This window comes from Micrasema longulum, unplaced genomic scaffold (assembly GCF_059751315.1).
Source record: "Micrasema longulum isolate JH-2025_06_02 unplaced genomic scaffold, ASM5975131v1 h1tg000250l, whole genome shotgun sequence".
In the NCBI taxonomy this organism is placed as follows: Eukaryota; Metazoa; Arthropoda; class Insecta; order Trichoptera; family Brachycentridae; genus Micrasema; species Micrasema longulum.
Genome location: NW_028277455.1, coordinates 1,340,366 through 1,366,463, shown reverse-complemented (window position 1 = coordinate 1,366,463; position 26,098 = coordinate 1,340,366). Strand labels below are relative to the sequence as shown.

At 31.8% G+C, this 26,098-nt stretch overlaps 2 protein-coding genes across 3 annotated transcripts in view; both read right to left on the bottom strand.

Moving 5' to 3' along the window:
- LOC148283295 (uncharacterized) overlaps window positions 1-3,325 on the bottom strand; it is a 39,188-nt gene extending 35,863 nt beyond the window's left edge. The window contains exons 1-2 of one of the 2 annotated variants that reach the window (XM_088223739.1): window positions 3,011-3,121; window positions 2,660-2,824 (exon numbers count right to left, since the gene is read on the bottom strand). In XM_088223739.1, coding sequence (XP_088079865.1) covers window positions 2,660-2,764 — 105 coding nt within the window. In that variant the 5' untranslated portion in view covers window positions 2,765-2,824; window positions 3,011-3,121. Of the gene's footprint in view, window positions 1-2,659 lie in introns of both variants that reach the window. The other variant, XM_088223738.1, reaches the window with a different exon arrangement.
- A 12,106-nt stretch (window positions 3,326-15,431) lies between these two features.
- LOC148283294 (junctophilin-3-like) overlaps window positions 15,432-26,098 on the bottom strand; it is a 32,700-nt gene continuing 22,033 nt past the window's right edge. The window contains exons 4-7 of the mRNA XM_088223744.1: window positions 19,748-20,082; window positions 17,841-18,081; window positions 16,578-17,231; window positions 15,432-15,473 (exon numbers count right to left, since the gene is read on the bottom strand). Of these exons, the coding sequence (XP_088079870.1) occupies window positions 15,432-15,473; window positions 16,578-17,231; window positions 17,841-18,081; window positions 19,748-20,082 (1,272 nt within the window). The remainder of the gene's footprint in view (window positions 15,474-16,577; window positions 17,232-17,840; window positions 18,082-19,747; window positions 20,083-26,098) is intronic.

Below are 26,098 nucleotides of genomic sequence, written 5' to 3'. Positions count from 1 at the left end.
GGAATAAAAACCAAGTATTTAAAAATATTTCGTTAGGCAAAAACATTTAATTACGTGCCATTAATTAAATCATGAATTATTTATGAAAATAACAGGTAAATATACATTTAATAACATGATTTTAATAGCAATAAAACAGTAATTTAAAGTAAACAGTACATAAAAAAAAGCAAAGTAAAAGAATGAAATGAACGGCAAAAGAAATGGCATAATGGTTAAATATGGTTGATTATGACAATAAGACTTAATCTTGTGCAAAATCCCTCGCTGCGTCAGAGGTAGTTTGTTATAAAAATTGTGAAATTTATTCGGTATCCACTGCTGTAATTACATTTGCTGGTAAGCAAACCGTTGAATTTTGCTGGAAGCATGAGTATTATCAATGCACTACTGGTGTTTTAGAACAATCTATTTTAGTCGTGGTATACCGGAGAAGCATTAATAGAATCTAAACATGTGAACAAAATGACATTCATAACTCAATTTTACAACAAATGTGACTTCCAGTCTTTCAACTTAAAGGTACAGATATTTTATACACAGTTTACATACATATGCACAAGGGCGGGCATATTGTCTTGAGGATATTTCTTCCTACCTACCCAAACCGTTCAATTAGAATAATTCAGTAGTATATGAACATATTGTTGGTATATTATATAGGTAACATTTTCATTATTAGTTCAGTTCAGTGCCGAAAATCGGCGTTTATAATAAAGTAAAGTATAGTATTATAATATTATGTTTGCAAAGCAGTGAAGAAAGTAAAAAAATATACAAATAAGCTAAATTAAAATATATGCAAACATATGGGCACCGTCTATTCTCACTAGGTATAGTAAATACCTGTTCTGAGGTATTTTTTTTATTTAACAAACCAAAATAATAATAAACCGTTTATATTTTTTAAGAAATAAAAAATGACTAAATATCTACACTACACTATGAATAGATGAGAGGGTAAAGAGAGAGGGAAAGAGGGAGGAGAAAGGAAAACTTAGGAAATTACATTTCATACGCCGATTGAATGTAAATGAAGAAGGAACGGGCGTCTATGACATTAGTGGGTAGATAATTCCATAATTGAGCAGCTACTACTGTTGAAAGAAGAGGCAAAAAATTAGCGCGGTGAATGAAAATCAAAAGTGTTTTCTCGTTACTAGAACGAAGAGATAGCCCGTGCTGTGAACGATATACAGGGTGTTCTTTAAACCCAGTCACATCCAAAACCACGATGATCAGTATGGGCAAGAAGACATATTAGCATATTAAAAAAAATATTTAGAAAAAATATTTTTTTTTAAATAAAATATTAAAAAAGCAAATGGTTTCTTACTTCTGCAGGGGAGAAGTGAGGGGAGCGCGGCTTAGTATCAGATTCCCTCCTCCCTCTCCTCGCTTCTCCCCTGCAGAAGTAAGCAACCATTTGCTTTTTTTGATATTTAAAAAAAAAAAAAAAAATGTTTTAAAAAAATATTTTTATGTGCCAATATGTCTTCTTGCTCATACTGATCATCGTGGTTTCGGATGTGACAGGGTTTAATGAACATCCTGTATATGTGTACATAGAAGTGCACATATAATGGAATTGGGTGCCTGGTTATGTTTGTAAACCTCTGTAAAAGAAATTAATAATATAAGAGACTTGAACCTGTAGCAATTGCACAGATATCTTTAGTCTAAGTAATTTTAAAAAAAACATTTTGCTATCCAAGTGACTTGCTCTTCAAAGAATTCAGAGTACTGAATATTATTCAACAGTATATATTGAGAACGGTAGTGGTTACACACATAAATAGAGACATTTACCCAAGCGTCAACCATAACCATACTACAAGATACTCTAATAGGGATCTGATACTAAGTGAAGGGGTCAACACTGTTCAAGCATCGAGACAACACTATTTCGTAGGCAAAAAGTCCATAACCTTTTGCCAGAGTCGTGGAAAGATGGGAGTGTTGTCAAAGTGGGAGGTGTTGACCTCGCTCTTTCATGACATTGGTCGTAGGGAGTCAGAAAATTTGATGCATGCCGCAGATTGGAGATTCTTACTGGATGTCAAAAATAAAATATAAAAATAAGGAATAATTAAAAAAATATATTTATAGATGCCAACCATAAAATTTCGCATAAATAAATTGTCTATGAATGTATGTACTTATGTGTATGCGCATGGGTGTATGTATGTGTGTGTATATATATGTGTGTGTATATATATATATATATATATGTATATATGTGTATGTGTGTATGTATATGTATCAAAATGTGTATACGAATAAGTTTATATTTTATTTGTATGTGCTCTCTATTAATTTGTTAACTATTATAATATATTTAAATGTAATTGCCTAGCTTGGAACGGTGTATGTACCCTTGTTAGCTGGGCAAGGTGAACGTAAAATTGTATTTTGATAAATAGTGTAAATATATAAATACATAAGAGAGACCTCTTTATAAGAAAAAAATGTCGTGGTCCCTTGGCCTTTCTGAAAAAATGTTCTCTTTTTCTCTGTTCTCTTGTCCCAAACGTGTTTATTTGTATAACTCCTGGGAGTACAATATCTTATTAATAATAATAAATAATAAAATAAATGTATGATAATAAAGGGGTAAGAACTTTTAAAACAGCATAAAATATTTTTTATGGGCAGGTACCTCAACTGCTGGGGCATTGATCCAACTTTCCGATGCTCTTCTTGCTAAAAGTGCAGGTGAAAACATAAGGTCCTCATCTTCCTCGTCATCTCCTTGGTACCACATTTTAAAAAACCCAAATATATAAAAAAAAGTTTAAACCTATATATCAAACCACGTGCGAAACTTTTCACACAGTTAAGAAAAATAAAAACACATTGATAAAACTCTAGAAGCACGTCATAATCAACACTTGGTATAAAAATATTCGACGTGTGGCAACATAGAATTATGTAAGAAACAAAACACTTAATAAATTTGTTCAATTTCCTAAATTCGATTCTTTCCGTCGATCTCGATTCGAATAATTACATCTCTACTTTGAAGACAATCGTTCTTTATTTTGTGATGGTATTTGTGCGACCTGGTCAGTGGACATCAGCTAAATAAATATATCTCACTGCCCGGCGCCCTACAAGCCGGCCGGTGTATTTATAAAGCGCCCGATAAACCGATCTCGTTTTTCTATTGCACTTTTCTTCATTTACGCGGCAAATAAACGGAAACACATTGGTCAGATAGCAAACATTCCCGCCTACAGAAAGCGCGCCTAAATTCAACGGGTAATTAAATTGAATTCGAAAATCGTTCGAAAGCTGCTCCGATTCGGGCGGCCATTGGAGGACTGGTGAGGTGCGATGAATATAGCTCCGAGGTAAAAGAGCAACAGAGAAGGGGGATAGTGCCAAATAGAAATGGAAATGAATATTATTTTTGAATAATATTATTAGCATGCGAAATAGTAAGAATCGCAAGTGAAATGCTATTGTTAAAATGAGGAAGTTCAGAGGTTTTTTTTCTCTGTTAATAGATTATCAATCTAAGAAAAACTTTATTTTTCAAAGTTTTGTGTATCGTGAGTATTATCGTTTATTAAAACTTTTTTTTTCTCCCCGCGTGACGTCACTAGTTCTCTTCGGTGAGTTGTCCTGACTGGTGGATTAGCTTCCCGGAAATTGGAAATCTGTGACAACACTCTATCATTGGCTGTATTAAAATAACTTGTGACGTCAATTCAAGTATATAGTTATTTTTTTTTTACAATTTATAGAAACATCGCCGTGCAATTAAATTATTTAATTTTTACCGCGTATAAGAAAACATTTTGTATATCCAATTTCCCGTAGCACTGAACGTCTTCATTCGACATTTTTAATTATATGACTGAATTTTGCTACTATACTACCAAAAATATCATGTTCCCGCTAAAAAAAGACAGTCTTTCTTGTCAACACAATTCCGTCATTAGCGTTTTTGCGAATGGTTATTATTAATATTACAATAAACCACACATCTTTGGCCCGCATGCGTTGGGAATATAACATATACTGTCAAAATAACCAAATCGGCAAACGTATTTCATGATACCAATTTTTTCAAATAATCTCTTAGGAATAAATTGAAATTAGCAAGTACCCATGCACAAATTATTTTCGATAATTTTGAAAAGTGTACAAGAAAATAAAAAAATCAACTATAAATGTAATTCCATAGTAATATATTGATTCTATAATGATCCATGTGAAATTGGATCGACTGATATCTACAAATTGTGTTTCCATTTTGTATCTTTGTTGAATTACCTTATAAAATAAAATAAAAAAACATGCCATTAATGCTATTAGAAGATTGTATTCACTTTCTACTAAGGACAAATTATTATTTCACGTTCACTGTAATATTATTCTGAATATTTGGCATTTCTACAATAAATAAGAAACATAATATATATAGTAATGAAGTAGAAAAAAGTTCAAAATAAATTTGTCAGATTCATTGACATTAATTTATATTTTCCAGCTGAACAGATTAACTAACTTTATTAAAACTTAAAATATTATAAATCAAACACTGATTTGAGTCTACTAAACACATTATTTTACTTTCACAAATATAAAAAATATAAAAACAAAAATTTCGTGACAATTGTTTCGCCTTGTTAGGGCATTTTCAAACGAATGTATGTTTCAAACGAAAATGCCCTAACAAGGCGAAACAATTGTCACGAAATTTTTGTTTTTATATTTTTTTTATTTGTAAAAATAAAGTAAAGTGTTCAGTAGACTCAAATCAGTATTTGATTTCTAATATTTTAAGTTTAAATATGAAGTTCTACAAAATAAACACCAAATCATTCAATAACTTTTATTACTTAACCTTTTAAACTAGTCATCCCTTTCTAATCGAAGAATTCTCAACGATACTAGCACAAGAGCTAGTCTCTGTTTTGAAAAGTAACAGCAACAGTAAAAAATTATAAAAGTAGATTGAATAGAAAAAAAACATGTATCAATTACGTAATTTTATTTGTCAATACATATACATATATACATGTATATAATAGTGAATGGCACACTGGACGATCCTGATTTAACTAGACTGATAAGTATTAAGGTACTTAATAGATGTACAAGATTGCAGACTACCTTCATTGTGGCGTCTAGTAGACATAATTATTTTTTAAATTCTCTAATCGTCAGACTACACTGGCTCGGAAACAAGTACGGAGAAATTGACATTTTCCGTTTTCCATTGTCAGTTTTTAGAGTAGAAATTATTACGGCGATAAAATGAAAATAATTTTAATTATTCAAATGCTGTAAAAATCAATGTGACATTTTCTGTTTTGCTAGTCTACACTTCAATAATACTCGTACCTACATTAAACTTCAAATTTTTCCTAAAATTGTTACGATTTTTCAACACATTTAATCGTGTAACCTGCCTACTTATATGCAGTGTTGTATCTTTATATCTATTGAACATAATGTCGTTTGGTAGTTTATTCTTATTATTATGGTTGTTTATTAAATAAGTAACTTTATATAAACTCGTTATTCCATACATATTTTTTATTTAAATTTTATTACTGACATATAAAAGTACTCTGGGCGTATAAAGATAATAAATAAATACATATTTAAAATACCAGTTTCACTGGTAACGTAAATGTATTAGAATTTCACAATGCTATTGCTGATAATCCCTTCAGTAGAGTAGCGCCTAAAGCCAAATCATTGAAAGGGTAGGTATCTTTATTCGATTAGAATAAACAATATTACATTGGCGTTCTTTTAACGAGCTACCGCTAAATATTCAATAAAAAAAGCCGTAAAACGTAAGTCATTCAAATTATATTTATTAATTTTGTTGTACCAATACAGTTAGCCATATTAATGCCACATCTTCATTTTTTAATCATACAACCTTTAGGATTTTCCGCAACTCATGCCCAGCGCGCTGCTGTCATTTTTAATTTTGAGAAATTCCTTAAATATTAAAATAATGTTATTTTAAACGTGTTATATTCAGCAAGCCATTTTGATTACTGACGGTGTGCAATTTTTTAATGACCCTAGCTTTCTGGATTATCCGCAACTCGGGCGAAACGCTGGCGCTGCTGTTTTTTCATTAATAAAATCATTATTTTTAAAGTAATAAATTCAGCTAGCCATTTTGATGACTAATGGTGTGCAATTTTCAAATGACTTGAGCTTTCAGGATTTTCCGCAACTCGCGCGCAGCGCTATTGTGCGTGTTAATTTAGATTTAGAATCAAAGTGAGTTCCCCGACAGCTGAGTATTCGACTAATTTCTAATATTCTAATGTATTCATCTCCGTTCTGGGGTATTTTTGAAACGTATTTCCAGAAAGTCAACGCGGAGAAAAGTCGGTCAAGCAGAGAACACGCGTTTTTGAAATGTGTCAACAAAAATATTATTAGACATGGATGCTGCAGAATTTATTTCTTCCCGCCTGAATATACCAAGAGTTTTCCGACGGCCGTGTCAGCCATTAGAAATGAGACTTATTCGTAATGGCCGACGTAGTAGGCTAAAACATACGACTTATATGACGTACAGATTGCAACGCATCTCTGAATGAAAATGAAATTTAGTGTACATGTACCAATTATCAGTATAGGAGTTTGGTGTAATTGTTAATTTTTTTGTGTTACTTCGTTCTTTTTCCTTGCGAAGCAGGATACGGGAAGTATGGATGCGGTCCCAATGAGGAAACTCAGTGTTATTCTTTTATTTATTAATTGTTTATATACCTACTATTAAACTAAGATTATTTTTATTTTTTTTATAATGTAATAAGCCTTCTGAAAGTTTCGTATTTCTGAAATACATGGCGTGTGACGTTTCATGTTCTCATCCGCTTCTTCTTGGTAAGTTCTGCCGATTGACCCGTTGACGGTAAGTACACCGGAAATCATACGCAACTCCATTATCATTGGTTGTTTCACATGAATCAACCAGTGATAAGTGAGTTTACTTTTTTCAGATTCGCACATTGTAAAAACATTTTTTTTAAGCTGTAATGAACGGTAAATTTATTTATTTTTTCAAAAAATCTTTGTTTTCCAAAGATTCGCGTATTTTTATTTTTTGAATTAACATTTACTGCTTTCAATGCCCCGATCGCCGTCAGAGCAACCAGTCAACCATATACAGTCAATTCGTCTGCACCCTCAATAAAATTTTCCCAATTCTGACGGCGATGGGGTATGTTATATCATTGAACCAGAACCAATACCACCCCTCTACCAGCCAAATAATTCAAATCAATGAGGCCCAAAAAAATAAAATCATTGATCATAAATTCGCTCCATTCCTAGCACCACCCTATTCAAGACCTAGCATCAACCTATTCAAAATCAAGCATCCTAGTCAAGACCTATCAATTAATCTATCAACCGACATATCAACTAACCTTACAACCAACCGTATAACTATACGTAATATGAAAACTCAATCCCATCCAGGACAGCGTCCCCAATAACCCACCACGGCGGCGAAGGAGCAGCACAACTCCCAGCCCTAATTAGTGTATTATTCTTACAGCGCAAATGAAAACATTTTTTGTATCCAGTTTCCCGTAGGGCTGAAGTTCATCTTTAGAAATTAACTGTGTATGTTTGTATTCCATCACTGCCATACAGGGAAACCAGAATAAGGGGAGGGCACGGACCATGTGTTTTTGCTTGTTCCCAAATTGCCAATACTGCCATGATGGCCGCAGTGGTGTAGTCGGGCCGGAGCGCACTGGAGCAGCTCTCCGGCCATTTTTATCAGGTCAGGAACATACATTACGTTTCAATATCTACTTAGGCCTCTTCAAACAATTCGAAATAATAACAAACGTATTTATTGCCGATAACCGACAAAAGTCTAAACCTGTGTCATTTGCACATTGTTGCCATCCCATACTTCAAAACAGAAGCGGAAGAATTTGAGCTAGGTACTACATAATTTAATTCAATGATTCTTTTGAAAGATTTCTGCCAGTGATGAAAAATTGGAGTTTTTACTGCTTTTAAGTGTTTATGTTTTATTGACCTACCAATTATGTGAAAAACTGTCTTTTGAAAATACCGACTTTTTCTAGCAACATTTTTTTTCTTCATGGCATCCTATTTTCAGTACACGTTTTAACAAAACACAGATTTTAAGTTTAAACATATAGTATTTCGAAAGCTTTCGTATTGCCTGGTCATATGGTAGAAATAATGCACAAAGAAACTGGCTTGCTCACAGTAAAGCAGCAAATTAAATATAATGTAGCAATTGTTTGTGCATAAAATAATTAGGAAGATGAATAAAATAAAAACAATAATAAAATTTAACCAACAATGCCATATATATGAAACAAGGGGTTAAAAAAAGATAATATTACCAATGAGAAGAAAAACAGAATCTGAAAACTAATTGTACGAGGGTTGTCCATAAAATAAGTTTTCCTTTTTTTTTAACAATGAAAACCATTTTTATTTACAACGAACCATACATCATTGGCAAGCTTAGACTTTCGGCTATTTTTTTTACATAGTCCCCTCCCCATTGACTTTGATGCACTTGACAAAGATTTGGATGAAAATCCGGGTCACCATCTTTTTGATTCCCTGGTCATAGAAGTCTCCCGCCAGGCCGTGAAGGTAGTTATTTAGACCGAAACTTGTTGCAACAGAAAGGGAAACATTTTTGAGAAGGGAATATGGAAGTCGAAGCATTTACATGACTTATGACCTGTCATTGACAGGTTTGAGTGGTCACTTTACGCACTTTGTAACATTTACCATTCTGCTAATTTTCACAACTCTTCGATTTGTTGACTTTTGTGAAGTAAAAGGGCTGAATGAAACCTTCATCGTGTGGCTGAAATTCATCCGGCTAAATTAATTCACCATCTGGGCAACGACTGAAAACAATTTTCTAGTTTCCATATTTTTTATACCAGTTAGTTAATTCAACAATGTTTTGAGTATGTCCAAATGTTTTCAGATAGGCTGGATATTCTCCCTAGGAAGAATATCCAGATCTAAATTTGTTCTAAACTTGATCTCAACTTTACACAACGTTACACAGTGTGTAAAGTGGCGACTTAAACCACCCAATGACTGGCCATAAGTCCTGTAAATGCCTAGACTTTCGTATCCCTTCTCAAAAATATTTCTCTCCCTGTTGTAACAAATTTGGATATAATAATTATTTATTCCAATCAGCATGGTATTAAACCTTTGAAATGTTAACTTTGTAACTATAAACGTGATCTTACTTTTCTTAATACAACATATTACGTATTTTCTCCCTGGATTACACCACTAAATCAGTGATTATTTTTAATTGTATTTTTTTATTTATTTTTCAAATATATATTATAAAGTAATGCCTAGTAAGAGAAGACCCGTGCTAAGGCAGACTAATATATATGTTTATTTATATATTTCCATATACATACACACACACGTGTGCACCCTTATAAACATTCATACACATACACACATACATACACGAACATACACACATATACATGCATATATAAATACATATATGTACACATACATATACATATACCCACATAATTATTCATATACATATACACACACATATATACATAAACACCCTTGCATACACATACATTAATATATATATTCGTATTTACCATTGGCGTATCTCTATTGATTTGCTCTACTGATAGTTTGTTTCATATGGGAATTAGGACCATCCAAAAACTCATAGAAATGGGCAGTTTAGTTTGCCGTCTTCAGACGTACAAAATACAAATATGATAAATAATTTTGAAAAACGAAAAAAAAGGAACCCGGAAAATTTAATTCTGATACTCTTTCTACTAAAACAAAACCGTTTCAATTTTGGGGTGTGGAAAACGAGACAGCAAATCAGTCCGACGTGCAGTTATCTTTATATACAGGGTGTTCATTAAACGCTGTCACACCCGAAACCACGATGATCAGTATGAGCAAGAAGACATATTGGCACATTAAAATAATTTTTTAGAACGAACCAAATTTAAAAAAATAAAATATCAAAAAAAGCAAATGGTTATTTACTTCTGCTGGGGTGAAATGAAGAATGGGAAAGGGGGAGTCTAATACTGCGCCGCACTCCCCTCACTTTTCCCCTGCAGAAGTGAGCAACAATTTGTTTTTTTAAATATTTTATTTTTGAAAAAAATCTTTGTTCTAAATATTTTTTTAAACATGCTAATATGTCTTCTTGCATCATCGTGGTTTCGGATGTGACAGGGTTTTAAGAACACCTTTTATATATTATCTTATCGGGGAAGCATTTGTGAGAAGTGGCTGAAAAACTATGTTCAAAAATCTGTTTATCAAATTTATACTAAATGCGCATAAGATATGCGGAAAATATAGTTAAAAATGTTATGATGTCTACCTACTGTATATAAATTTGAAAAACAGATAGCCATCTTAAATAATTTGTCCTTATGATAAACAAAGTGTTTAGGAAATGTCTGTCAGCGCTTGTCACAAATGCGGAGAGCATAGTTATTATGCTAAAGAAAAAAATATGTAAATTAAAAAAGTATGTTTGACTTCAATAGCGCGAAAAATTATTCCTGAATTTACAATAATTTCAGAATACTTCTGCCAAGTTTCGGTAATTAAAACTTGACGAGACAATTCTATCTTTTGACTGTGGGAACTACAAACTACCTACAAAGAAGCTAAGATACGAATTGAAAATATTGTTTGAATAATTTTGTTAGCATGCGAAATTTATTAGCTTAGCCCGTGACAATCCTTTGCTTGGATTGCAAAGTTTTTCTTATTCATTGCAGTGTTGATATGAAATCCTTTGATCCTTCATTTTAAGATGTTTCAAAAAATTTACTTTTACTTGTCGTGATACAAGAAAATATTTTATTTTCTTTCAGGGCGGAATTATTCGTATTTTTTAGACCTAGTTCAGAATCTTTGCAACCCTGTGAATAAATATTTGCAGCACATATTTTTTTCCTAATATTCGATCGAATATATTACCAATAACGATTATTTATTTGTGACTAAGGAATTTAACAGCAATAAATTCATAAAATTGTTTTTTTTTTTTAATTTAGCCACTCCATAGGTACGTTTCGGAAAGTCAGATGTTTATTTGTAGATAATATGTTAATTGTGTGTTGTATAATATATATTTATATAAATAATTACGTATTGTAATTGCTCTGAGAATAAATTTAAAGTATCAATGCTGTCTTCATTATTACCCTCATATGTATATCAATTTGTAAATATGTAGTTTAACTATTGCTAATCAAAATATAAAATAATTGGTTCATTGTACCGTATATATGTGTTACTATTATTATTTAATTTAATTGTTTAATTTTTATATTTACTATCGAAATCATTTATTTCATTTATTTATTTAAAACTTCAAATACAAAGAATAAGTACTTTAGTAGACTTATTACTAAAGGCAATATCTTCCAGCCAACCAAAAAACAGACTTATCTAATAAATTAAAAATAACAACTGTTTTTAATGGAGATATGAGGCTTGCACATGTTAACTTTAAAAAAGCACAGGATATATAGTAATGTTTTAGGCGTTTCTTGAAGGTGGCTAGAGAAGGTGAATTTTTTATATAAAGATATTGCTCATTTCAAAGTCTAACACCTTGAACGGAAAAAAAATAGCTAAAAAAATTATGTGCTATTTCGAGGAATGGTAAAATTTCTCTCCTGAGAAGAGCGAAGCGAAATACCATGATCATAAAAGTGAATGAAATAATTAGAAAAATATTTTTGGAGCGCAAGGTTTATAAAGAATATTGTGAAAAATTAAGAGAGATTGAAAGTTTATGCGTTGATAAAAACGAAGCCACTTGAGTTTGGAGCAAAATAATGATACATAGTCATACTTTTTGAGATTGAAAATAAAGCGGATTCTTTGGTTCTGCAAACGCTCCAGACGATCTATGTGTTCCGTATTGGCGTCAAGATAGCAAATATTAGCATGGCACAGAGAAGACAATAGAATAGATTGAGAGAGATTATTTTCGTTGTGGTTGGAAGAAAATTCTGAAGTCTTTTCAGTGAATGGAGGGTGCGATAAAACTTCTTCCCGACCTCAAGAATCTGTTTTTGCCACGTTAAGTGTTGGTCCATAAAAATGCCGAAATGTCAAACTGTTTTTGTGAAAGAAATTCCATTTTGGTCGATTACTAAGGTAGGAAAGGTTGATAAGATTTGTCTATGGCTACTAATAATAATCGCCTGGGATTTTTTTGGATTGATCAGTAAGCCGTTATCTTTGGACTAAAAATAAATAGAGTTTTAACCCGAGTTTAGCGTTTTAACAGCAAAATTGATATTTTCAAGTCAATCTGAAGATTATCGGCAAAGAAATGAAACAAATTGTCTAAATGTAAATATTTATTTTATGAAGATAGAGAATAGAAGTGGAGACAGTACACTACCCTGAAGAATTCCTATGCTAAGGTTATTAAATTGAGATGCCTAATTTGCCATTATGACGCTCTGATTTCTCCCATTTAAGAAAGAGGAAAACTATTTAAAGACCGGGTGTAAAAAAATTAGAGAACCGAGACGTGCAAGAAAAAAATCAAAATCAACAGAATTAAAAGCGCTGCTGAAATTCAGTAGAGTTAGGATCGTAACTTCCTTATTGTTCATGGCTTGTCTAATACCGTCTGTTAATTTTGTAAGAATAGTCGTAGTGCTGTGATTTGTACAACCAGATTGGTAAAGATCAAATAAGTTATTGTTATTTAAAAACACATTTATTTTATTGAAAACTACTCTTTCTGTTATAATAGAAAGGATAGGAAGAATGAAGATCGGACGAGAGTTTGTCATTTAAGTTGGTGAAAAACTTTTTGGCAGTGGGATGATATTAGCCATTTTTCATATTGACCAGATGGGTTGTGAAGTCAAACAGTAATCAATGAAATGAGTAATAATGGGAGGGATAGAGTCAACGATCAAGGTAATCATAAAAATACTAATTCCATCACATCCACAAGAATTAGACTTTATAGAGAAGAACTTTGTTTATTTCTGTTTCCGTGACACGAATGAAAGAAAATGGCTGACAATCGGGTAGCCGGAGAGATTCTATTCAATATAAGGTGTTAGATTTTAAAAGGCTATCAAGCTGGATAGGAGGTTAAGAGAAATGACTTTTCAGGGCAAAATTAATTATTAAATTGAATTTTATAATTATTAATGAAATATATTAAAATTTTAGATACATTATCATAACTTTGCTCCACCATGTTTTACGAAATAACTTATTTGTATTGAATTTCTTTACATGTATTATTTTTAATTATTTATTTTGTATATTAATGTGTCATAATATTGTTATAGTAAATGTATTGATTCTAGTATAGAAGAGTCGCGACTTAACACCGAAAGTCGGGACATACTGAAATTACAATAGGGAAATACCAATTTCTTTTTTTTTATTAATAAGGATCTCTGAAATACTGTTGAGTAAAAAAAAAATTTTTACTACTTATTTTTAGCATAAAAAATATTTTTAAATATATCATTTTGAATTCCCGAAAAAACGGTAATTGCACTGGCCACGCCCCTAATACGTCGCTATTCTTGTTAATTTTAAACTTTGTTAATTTTTATTGAATATCGTCGCAAATCTTAACGTCACAATTGTTAATGCCAAACATGTCGCGTTTTTCTAGAGACATATTTTTAAAAAATTCTTTAAAAAAATTATGCATAAAAACATTTCTCAACAACATTGATTTCTAAAATACAATTATTTTTTCTTAATCCATTTTATACATTTTAATTGGTATTTGTAGTATATAATATTTCCCTATTGCGCTTCAGTAAAATTGTGTATAAAATAAATAAAAGTGTAATTAATATTTGTCTGTTTTTCACTAAATTCTTATTTTTTTGCTTAGCTTTGCCTTGTAATCAAATAAATGTTAAAGTTTGTTGTGGTGTTCAACTGGAAAATCCATTATTTAAACTTTTTGTAAACATTAAACACGAATAAACTTCTTGTTTACTGAGTAAACAAGTGAAATTATTAGCCGTAGAAATTCCTGCTCGAATGTGTATACTTAAGGAGCTTAAATAGGTACTTTATCTTGCGTTTAATCTTACAAAATATATGTTTATAAGTCGTATTAGATTTATACTTTATTTCATAATTTACATAATTAACGTACCGAGTATCTACCTAACACAGTTATTTATTTATTTTCACCGGTTTTGTAAGAAATATTAAATCAAATCGTATAAATAATTGTTTTGAAAAATACAATTTACTCTCGTTCCAATACCTATGTATTACTACAAAATCTGAACTTAATTTTCAAAATTTTGGGTAGTGAAATAAATTTATGTATGCAAAAAATCTGATATAAGCACTTGCTGAAACAGTTCGCGAAAATAAATGAACAGTTGCTTGTAACGAAAAACTAGTCATTATACGTAAAACTGTTTCTAAAATAAGCAAATAATGATGGCTGTTTGCTTATAGCCATGACATTTCAACTGTTATTTTAGAAACAGTTTCGCAAAGTAGTTTAATTTGTAAGTAATTAATGATATCCTTATAATAAAATAACTATCAAACAACTTTGTTTTTAACTACTTATATTTTTTTCTTTCTGCTAACCGATTTCAACCAGCTTCTTTATCAAGGTATACTTAATCAGTTAATTCTATCCTATTTACTATTACATTAGTTATTAAATATTACATGGATACATATGGAGCTGGTTTTAAATATCATATTAATCTCACTTCACGCTTCCTATTCAAAGACTTGACTCATAGTTTTAAATATTTTTAAATTTAAATAAATAATAAAATTTAATAATAACATTTTTACAATTTAAAAAAAATTCAGATTTTTCAATTTTTACTATAATTAAAATACCACCAACCCACTTTCTGCAGCTTGTTGTTGGAGATTATATTTATACTAACTTATATAATATTATTTACATTTATAAAAACAACGAATAACATATATAAATTAACAGCCGGAATAATAAGAATATACTATACATGTATATACTAATAATAATAAATATTTTTTTTTTAAATACAAGAAAATATATGAAAAATTAAAATATTTACATATAAGCTACTATTCATATGTAAACTTTTGATCGAGTAGCCACTCTTTTATTTTGCTCTTGTTACAATGTGAGTTAAATTTAAGTTAATTGTTCGGCAATAAATTGAAAATGCTAGGTACTTAATATTTGAGAAATCTATTACCATACTTAGTAATGAATAAAATAAACATATTTAGTAATGTAAAACAAGGTTTATATTTTAATAAATAAATAATAACAAATATTGTAAAAAGTACTTCGGTAGTTTGTCTGGTTTACGAACTTGTAAAGTACGCAAGTATCCTGAGAGTGAACATCTGTTGCCTTGTACAAGTCAGTCGGTCCTCCGGTGACTCACGGCAAAGTTTGCGGCCAACTGTTGATGCCAAGACCTTTATCATGGCGACTTTATCAAGTTTCCAATTTTCTTTTTTTACTCAGTGCCAAATGATTTAGATCGTCGTTCGTAGACTTCATTATCGTTTGATATTTGAAAAAATGTTTACGCTTCGCCACGAAACTAAAAATATTAATGTGACTACGTAAAAAAAAAATGGGAGAAAATCAATTCAAGTTTTCAATTGTTAGGTGGGTCAAAACAGGATGTTTCGTCAATCAACATAGTACATTATTATTATTGTACTTTAAATAATAATATAACAGAACATTTTATTTCTGTAAAATCACCGATAATCTGCCGAATGGTTTCAGAACATGCCTATTAACAGAAATATTACCAAAAATTACAGGTAGATACCTAAGAATAGACCATTTGTAAACAAGTCCACTAATCATCAATGTAAACTTATTAGTAATTTATTTATATTATAAGTTATTTTAGTAAATAATCACTATTAATTTATTTTTAATTGGGAGTAAGCATGTTTTAAAAATATGTATATTGGTTAGTTATCTAAGAAACATTTACGGGCAAAAATATAAAATACTAATTGTAAACGTGTTGTTATCTGTCGCAAATTATTATTTAAGTTTTTTTTATGTTTATTAACCCTTACGGATTATTACATTCATTTTACAAAAATAACATACCATTTTTTATTCGTACTCTGTTGATAATAATGTTTTAAAATATTTGATTAGAATTTTTTTTAATTGTCTAAGTATCTCCCATCTACCCAAACTTCGGTTTAAACAACAATCTTTTGAGCTGAATATTAAAAACTTATTCTAACTTGTATGGAAAATCTGAAATTTTAGTTAAATCTAATAACATGTGTCGTGTAATAACACGTGTCGATGGAATGGTCACCGTTGGCGTAGCTACATAGTACGTAAAATATAATATCGTTTTGGTTTTCGAATCGCTGTTATAAAATAAGGAACGTTTATAAAAGAAGGTTTTATTAATGTCGGTATAAATAAAAGTGTGAAAGTACTTTAAAGTTGTGTAAAATTAATGCATGTTGTAAGATAAGTTTTCTGAAAATACAGTTAAGAATAACAATAAACATGGACTTACCCTTCTTCCGCCACCGCCTCCGCCACCGCCGCCTCCGCTCCCGCCACTTGGTGGTGGGGGAACAGCTTTCGATCCTATGTACAAACTCTCTGTCCGCTTAGGTTGCGCCAGAGAGGGAATTATGTCTTGTCCAAGATTCCTCTTCCTCAGCAGAATATCCTCAAATGGAGGATTCTGTCCCACGGAGGACTGGTTCATAACCGTGTAGACGGGTGTAGAAGATCTGGCTCCTTGTCCAGTGAGAACTGAGCCATTTCCTGTCGCGGAAACGGGAGTCCCAGCTCTGAGCTGAGAAGATCCCCGCGCCATCCTGTCCATCGGTTCCATACCCGTCTTATCCACAGACGGCTGTCTGGAGTTCCCCGTAATGCTCAGACGCCCAGTCGCTCTAGCATATCTGTCGACGCTGGAGTCTCTGCTAGGAGGCCGCTTGTAATGATCAAAGTGGTCTATCGACGTTTGGTTCACTAAGGGCGGTCTGTCTCCTCCGACCTGCCGAGAGTTTCGCCTGATAGGGGCGAACGGAGGAGCATTGTTCATCATGGATTGCTGCATGGAATTATCGTTCATCATCGGCGACGCACCGGGAGGAATGGAATTAGGCAAATCGGGGACTCTATTCTGTTCCATCGCGTTCATGTATGGATCCATGTTCTGAGACATTTGTGTTTGGTTAAAATTATTATACTGATTGGAATTGGACATATTACTTTGGTACGGAGGCTGCTGTTGTTGACTAAATGAGTTATTTTGTTGATTGTAATTTTGCGTTTGAGGCATTTGGTTATAATTGTTTGATTGTGAAGAATTATTGTTAAATTGCGGATATGTAGATTGTTGGTACGCGTTTTGTTGCTGATAATTATTTTGCGTCTGTTGACTCGAGTTAAGTCCTTGCGGGTAGTTGTTTTGTTGTCCTAAAGAATTTTGTTGCGAAAAATTGTTGGGTCCTTGCGGATAACTAGTTTGCTGCTGCGGGTAATTCTGTTGCATTTGTTGATAATTTGATTGTGCGGGTTGGAAGTTGTTCGGCTGTTGCTTAAGGTAACTAGATTGCTGCATATTGTTCGATTGTGATTGTGTTATATTGTTCGGAACTTGACTAGATGACTGAGATTGTGATAAATTTTGTGTTGCATACGCAGAAGCAGGAGAGGGATAAGCGGAATCATTCGGTTGCACAGCTTTGGGATATTGTTCCGATGGTCGCCGAATCGACGAAGCGAATGTGGTTTTCGGTGGAATTGGGGGCGGACTTGACACCGTAGGACTTGATACGGATGGTTGATCAAAGCTCTTAGTCGGTTGATGCAAAATAGACTTGGCGGGAACAGCATCATCCGGAGGAGGTTTGAACTTCTCTCTGATACGTATCCTATCTAGTCCCGGCTGCTTGAAGTCTGGAGCAAACTGTTTAGCAGTAACTTGGGCTACGTCAGAGTCTTCTTTCGCATGGTCAGCGGCTACGTCCGCTTGTTCCGCTTTGCCTCGGGCTGTTGCGGTTCTGAAAGAAGAGGGCCTTAAATTAGTAAATGTGTTATTTGCATTGATGTAAGTTCAGTGGAAATTTAAAACAAGCAAACTGCTTCAAACACTGACGTGTAATAAATAGACAGGTTATTTTTACATCTTAAATATGGAAAATATGGCAAATATTGCGTTGCCCTCAACAATTTGAATTAAAAAGAGATACACATGCCACCATTTATGTAAGAAAAAGATATACATATTTTCATAGACCGTATTTATTTCTGTGTAATTTATTATCATAAATACAACACTAATTGACAGCTGTCAAATTATCAAAAAATACTTAATGATATAACTAATTATTCACTTTTTCCATAAGTTGGATTGTATTTACGAACAAAGGGATATAATCGTTTTATTTTTCAAAGTTGCTGAGCAATTAAAGCATTTTTTAATCATACGGCATATGTCTGCGGGGCATCACTTCTGATCAAAATGAAAGTCTTTTCCCTAAAATGAAAGTCTTTTCCCTAAAATAAAAGCACGGAAGGCAATTCACGAATTGAAATGCCATTATTTACGCATTAGTAACGTGTCTATATAATTACCACATTATGGTTCCAAATAGAGATGGACGTTTTGGTTATTTACAAGAAGTAGCATGACAGTTATCATTTCACAAATCATACTGTTTTGTTAAACTGTTTCTAAATAACAAAAAATCTGGTACGGAACAGTTTCATAAACAGTAATTGAACAAACTTGTAATGAGTCACGTTGCTTTAAGTTGTTATTTTTGAAAATATTTTCATTTAATACCCTGACCCCGATCATACCAACATGTCTTTTGAAAAAATGCATTGACGTATTAGCTTTATTTTTAACAGACAAATTTAATACATATATGAAGCACAGCATTGTTTTGAGAGTCATAAAGAAAGCTAATGTAACTCCACTTTAAAATAAATCAAAACTGGGTGGAAGACCTTTCCAGTTTCCGTCCTATTTCAAATCTTCCCATCGTATCAAAAATACCAGATCACTCCACTACTTTGTGAATTACACTGGGTACGTTTTCCACAGAGGGCGGAATATAAATTATGTTGGGTTATGCATAAGTCATTCCACAACTCTGCTCCAGAGTATCTAAGAGAACTATGCATTCCAGATGAACAAGCTGACAGCCGTCTCACTCTTAGGTCAGCTAAAACAGCACACTAACTTCGGTGAACGCGCATTTGTGGTCGCAGGATTTATGGCATGGAATGCTCTGCCAGCAGAAGTGCGAGGCTGTGAGAGAGAAGTGATGTTTAGGAAAAAACTTAAAACCCACTTGTTCTTTAAATCATTCGAATTAATCCGTAGCATGTGATAACAAAATAAACTGTTTTACTTAAATCACAAATTTAAAAGATTCAATTAAATTTATTTATCTACAAAATCACTTTTAAAGCGCCGTTGTGGTATTATATCATGAAAGTAGCGCTATATAAGTTATCCATAATAATAATAATAATAATGACGACTTTGTATTCACAGTAACAGTTTAATTTTTTTATTATACTATTTCAGCTGTTAGTAACAGCTTATTTTGTTGTGAAATTGTTTTAGCTGTTTCGGAAGAATAACTGTTTTAAAATGACAACTTCCGTTTTTTTTATTCCACCTCTAGTTTAAAACAATTTTCTTTAGTAATTTACCTTGAAATGGCAATATCCGCCTTCTGCAACGCGATCTTAGATGCACGCTGAGCCGCGTTGACAGCAGCGTCGATTCTCTCTCTAAACTTTGCGCTTCTTATAAGAAAGAGGTGTCTCTTCTTCTGACTCGTGATAAGGACGTTGTTCTTGTACTTTCCTTCCTCCTTAGTACCATCCCTGAAAGTGGTTACTCCGTAGCCATACTTCTTGTTGGCAAACCACTCCCCTTCGTACCGTAGACTGTCACTCCTCTCGCTGATACCGAAGCCAGTTCTTTTATCGTTCTTCCACTCGCCCATGTAGGTTTCGGTCACGCTGCTATCCAAGTGCTCATCCTGAAAAAAATAACGCAACATTACAAATTGGTTTAAAGAATAACGCAACATTACAAATTGGTTTAAAGTATAACGCAACATTACAAATCTGTTTAAAGAAAATTTATTATTGAAAAAAATATAATTAAAAATTATTATATAATACAAGCGCGTGGGGTGAATATTATCAGTCGGGATGCTAACAAAAAATCATCATGTCTTTGCTTTTAGTAGGTATGATAGTAGTACATAGATGTAGGTAAATATCGAATTAAAATCAACAAAGTATAAAATCACTTTAACAAAATGGGCTTGAGGTATTATATAACGAAAATGATGCTATATTAGTTTTCTATAAGTACCTATCACTCGAGATGTTCTTCAATTTTAGTAAAATATCAATGATTCGATATTTAAACTTTTATATTATATTCTTTTACAGTCGTTTTTTCCTTGCATTACTTGAATTGGATGCTCTAATCTCTATGAATCTTGTAAAACAATATAACAACATTATGAACCTTAATGCGCATGCGCGGAAATTCGATCATTTGTTATAAGACTGAACTCAATATGAAAAGTAGTATCCAGATTCCAGCGTATCTAACAAATACTGTCAAGGCCAAGGTACCTTAATATCTGGTACGTCAATATAGGAAATTGTTTAAAGATATATTTTTCAAGTTTTTAATTTTTTACAAACTACTTATTATTAAATAGGTGCGAAGGTTTTCACGGTCACTGTTATCAATATTATGTATCTTTTTTGGGTGATACCGTGTATGTTGGATGGAAAAACGAATAGATATGTGCCTACTGCCGGCTGCGACACAGTACAAATTACTAGTACATAAACATAATTATTCTTTCCTACAAAACTAGAAATGTGCCTACTGCTGACTGTGACACGGTACAAATTACTGGTACATAAACACATACATTTCTTTATAAAACACACAGTTTTCCCTGAAGATGGCTCCTGCAATGGTAGCCGAAACGTCGGATCAAATCCAACATACACGGTATCACCCAAAAAAGATACATAATATTACTTATTATTATTTCCAAATATTTAAGGGATGCGCCGCATCCACAGTACGTGTGGGCGGAACGCGCCTGATATAATACTGGCCAAACCCGGCCACGCTTCGCTGTGGCTTTGTCTGATATTAATATTTAGAGGAGTAAATAAAAAAAGTCTATCAACTATACATTTCTCGAGAAAACACATTGCTTAATTTGATATCTTTATTTGTGTTGCTCGGACTATGCTGTAGAATAAAAGGAAAGAAAATCAAACCTTTGTCTAAAATTGATAAATTGGCAGCACTGTGTAGAACTGTCATTCAGTACTTGTTAACTATGACAAATTATGAGTCAATTTAAAACACCTTGAATGTTCCATTTCAAAAACTTTTCTTTTAAAATGAATGTTCGGTAACATTTTTGAATCCAGCCATCGATTACTTTTCGAAATGTTTATATATTTAAGATGTCAGTTCGTCAAATGCATTTATATTGTTTAACAACAATATTTTGAGTTTGTCCAAATTTTTTATAGACAAGGACTGGATTCAACTCCCGGGGGAGCTGTTTATAATAACATATTACATAAGGGATGAAGAACATTTTAGAGAAGGCAATATTAAAGTCTAGACATTTATAGGGCTTATGACCTGTCATTGGCTGGTTTAAGTGGCCGCTTTACACAATGTGTAACATTCACCATTCTGTAGATACCTTTACTTCTAAATTGCCTTCTCTTAAATGTTCTTCATCCCTGTTGTAATATGTTTATATTGTTTAATGATAAGTACAATTTATATACATATATATACCGCGCTACCAAACGCATTAATTTGCGGTATTATACCTCATTGAATAAGCTTTAATTTAAATAATAATAATATGCGACAAAAACATGATTTTTGTCTAAATTTGTTGCAACAGAGGGGGAAAATATTTTTGAGAAGAGAATGTGGAAGCCCAGGCATTCACAGGGCTTACGATCTGTCGTTGGCTTTTCATTTATAACAAAAACGCAAACGTAATAAAATACAGATATATAATTTTGGTAGCCTCGTCGTCTAATGGTCAACACGTTTGCCTTCTGTGGAAGAGATCTCGGGTTCGATTCCCGACATGGATTACATGAAATGTTAATTTTAAAAGGTGTTATTACTACGATATTACACAGTCCCTGGACTGGCACCTTGAGCGAAAGACTGATTATCTAACATCCATGTAACAAAAATGATCAATATGCGCTGCAGGTACCAATGCAGTGCCTTATGCACCACAATGTATGGAAAGGGAATGGTGATGATGTTGTTTGCAATAAGGTGTGTAAATAATTAAAATGAATAATTTGCTCTTAAACTCATTTTCCATCATTTTCTCAATAATATTACGTTTAAAATGCAGCGTGGAAAATCTTTTTTTTTAAATAGTTCTTAATAGATCAACCTAAGACACATTACAACAGAGATAGTGAACATTTTAAAGAAGAAAAAATGGAAATCTAGGTATTTGCAAGGCTTGTCACTGGCCAGTTGATGAAGCCACTTTTCACACCGTGTAACATTCACAATTGTGTCCATGTTTGAATACTGATGTTTCTTCTACTCTTTCATTTGCTGCTTTTACAAACATGATTGTAGGATTTATCTTTTGGTGACTTGTATGGAGGGCATCGGAATTAAGAAATTTTAAAAGAATGATAATTTAATCTGGGGTTATTACATTTATAAAATTACTACAAACCAACTATACTTCTAAACACTGTTCTATTTTATATTTCTTTATATTGTATTTTTTTAATATTATGTTGTTTATACACTCATTGTTTTATTTTTATTTTTATACCAACTATACTTCTTAACAATGTTCCTTTATTTTATTTCTTTAATTATTATTTTTTATTATTTTTTATTTATATTTTTAATTATTTTTAATTTATGTTATTTAAATGCTTATCTTTTTTTTGTATACCAACTTTACTTGTAAACACTGTTCTATCTTTTATAGCTTCGTTTTTTAAAAAAAATATGTTGTATATACTACAACTTGCCTTATGGACGTGAAAAATATATGCATATTATTTTTAATAAAAAAAAGGAACCTGATACAAGTAAATACAGTTTTTGCTACCATTTGTGTTTGCAATATGGTCATGAGGGTGAATAACAATATCCGACAAAAGTCCTCCACATAATTTGCCAAACTCACAATTAAACGGACAGAGTTAAATTCAATTAAAATCACGATATATGAAATTGGAAATTCTTAAAAAGTAACCGATAGAAAAACCCACGGCCTTTAAAACTGGTATGTGGAGGAATGTACTTTCACTGTTGGTTTTAGTGAAGTTAAAGAGCTGAAACCTTTATTTTTGTGATGAGATTTATCTTTTTGAATTATTTCACATAGGCAACGCCTGAAAACAGGTGATGAGATTTATCTGATTGAAATATTAAATTTATCTGATTGAATTATTTCACATACTAGGCAACGCCTAAATACATGTAATCAGATTTATCTAACTGAATTATTAAGTTTATCCGATTGAATTATTATATTTATGTAATTGAATTTTTTCACATACTGGCAACGCCTGAAAACAGATTATGAGATTTTTCTGATTGAATTATAAGAATTATCTAATTAAATTATTTTATATACTAAGCAACGCCTCAATACAATTAATGAGATTTATCTAACTGAATTTTTAAATTTATCTTATTGAATTATAAGATTTATCTGACTGAATTATTTCACATACTAGGCAACGCCTGAAAATAGTTTGAGTTTCAATTTTTTTTCAACACTTCTTGGACCAGTTAATTCAATCAACAATTTTTTGAGTTTTTCCAAATGTATGTAGATAAAAAAGTGGAATTGGATCATAAGCCCTGTAAATGCTTAGACTTCCATTTCCTCCTCAAAAATGTTGTCCATCTCTGTTGTAATGTGTTAAAACCAACTTATGTTGAATTCAACAGAATTCTTTTAATTGTTGTTACACATGCTTCAAAGCTTTAAAATTTTATTTCTCTTTTATTATGGCACCAAAAAACATAATATGTTGCATGATGTTTTACGATAAATTAATAAGTAAAAAAGACTTTATGTACCGAATTTTCTTTTACGACAAAGGTAAACCTTGGCGATAATTCTGTATCCACGTTTTTATACATAAATCATGTTTCATACATTTGAAACACACGAAAAAATTAAATAAAGCAGTATTTTTATCATCTTCTTAGGCATTTAACCCTTCCGGGCCTAAGGGAGGTATCTAGTGTAGCAAATATTTTTTATAACTTTTATTTAAATCTTCAAATTCATTTCATTTTTAGCATATTCCTACTGCATATAGTTAAGAAAGTACATGAATTATTTAAATACTTTTCTGCAGAACTCTTTCAATAATTCATATTTGTCTTTGCTTTTTCCCGTGCAAACGGCAAACATCACATTTTATCGCCCTCCAGTTTAATGATCTTTGATAAGTTGGTCAGTTTGCACATACATGCTTTTTGGTCGCTTTTTCCAGCCATAACTACAACAATTCGGATTTCATGTTTTTCATTTCAAATGCATTCCTTCTCCTAACTTCCCGCGGTCGAGTGGCGCGACATTAGATAGTGTCACACTGAGAGATGGATGTCAATCAGCATCCTCTCGCAACAGTATTTTATGAAAAGAGAATGAATTTCGCAGAAAACTCAAAATATTATATAACTTACGAAAAAAATACGTATTCTATCCCTGCAGCCTAAAAGGGTTATAATATAAATTGCAACGAACCAGAATGAAATAAATGTATGTTATAAGTATTCATTCCGACTTCTACTAAGTATAAGAAATGTGAATAATCCATACATATACATTTATTATACATCCAACTCAATTTATTACGTTAGTGGAAAGAGGGCTAAGTATGGTATGTCACTTTTTATACATTTTGAAAGAGAGCAATTTTAAAGTTTGATTGGCTCCTAAAAATATAATTTCAGTTTACAACTAGAATGTTTGTGTCAGTCATTAAATATTATTTCTCTATGACTTTTTTCAACGTAGCGTGTTCACACAAAATACTGAAAAATATACCTTTTTATTCAGACTTTCCTGACATATTTACCTATCCAGAACAATGACGGTATTATATGATGTGTTATTTATATATTTTTTTAGTCTTAAAATAGTACAAACATAATACATGAATGGTTATCTCTAATTATCATGAAATATATTCTAATTATTAACATTTTTCAACAATAAATGTACACGTGAAAGCTATAGTGAAAAATAAAGCAGAGAACAAAACATGTTCAATTTCAATTTACTGTATTTATCTGTCTTTCAATAGGCATGACATATCATCTTAAGAAATAGAGTAATGGTTGACAAAACAAGATATGTTCGACATATCATATTTTCTCATTGACATTTTAATACATAGACATATAGAGTAAAATATTTTCAAAAGTAGTGACACAAAAACGTTCCCATAGTTACTAAGTTTGTTCATTTATATTATCCAGGGGTACATTCAACGACCATGCATATGCTACCAAAATTGGTAAATATTCATTTTTTTCACAATTAGTGGATATTCATTTTTGGTATAGAAAAAAGTTTGTATTTAAATGTTAACAATCAACCTTAGTTTTCGGTGGATCCCAATACTTTCTTTGTTTTTTTTATGATTTCGACCCATTCATTGCATTTTACCGGAATTTGGGGAATGCAAAAATAATACTAACTCACATTTATTCTTTTTTTAAAACGTATTTCCATCAGTGCAACCCTGTAAATAAGAAGAGCTTTGCAATTGGGCCACTAGGCATAGTCTGACATTTACAAAAATAATATTAACATTTTAATATTAATCGTTTTAAGTTTTGTCAATAAATATTTACCACTGAAAAGTTACATAATCGCATTTACAGTGTTCATCCGAGAGGTTTTTATTCGCTTTTATGACACTAGCAGGTATTTTGGTTTTGATTCTAAATGTCAAACCCGGCTGGCG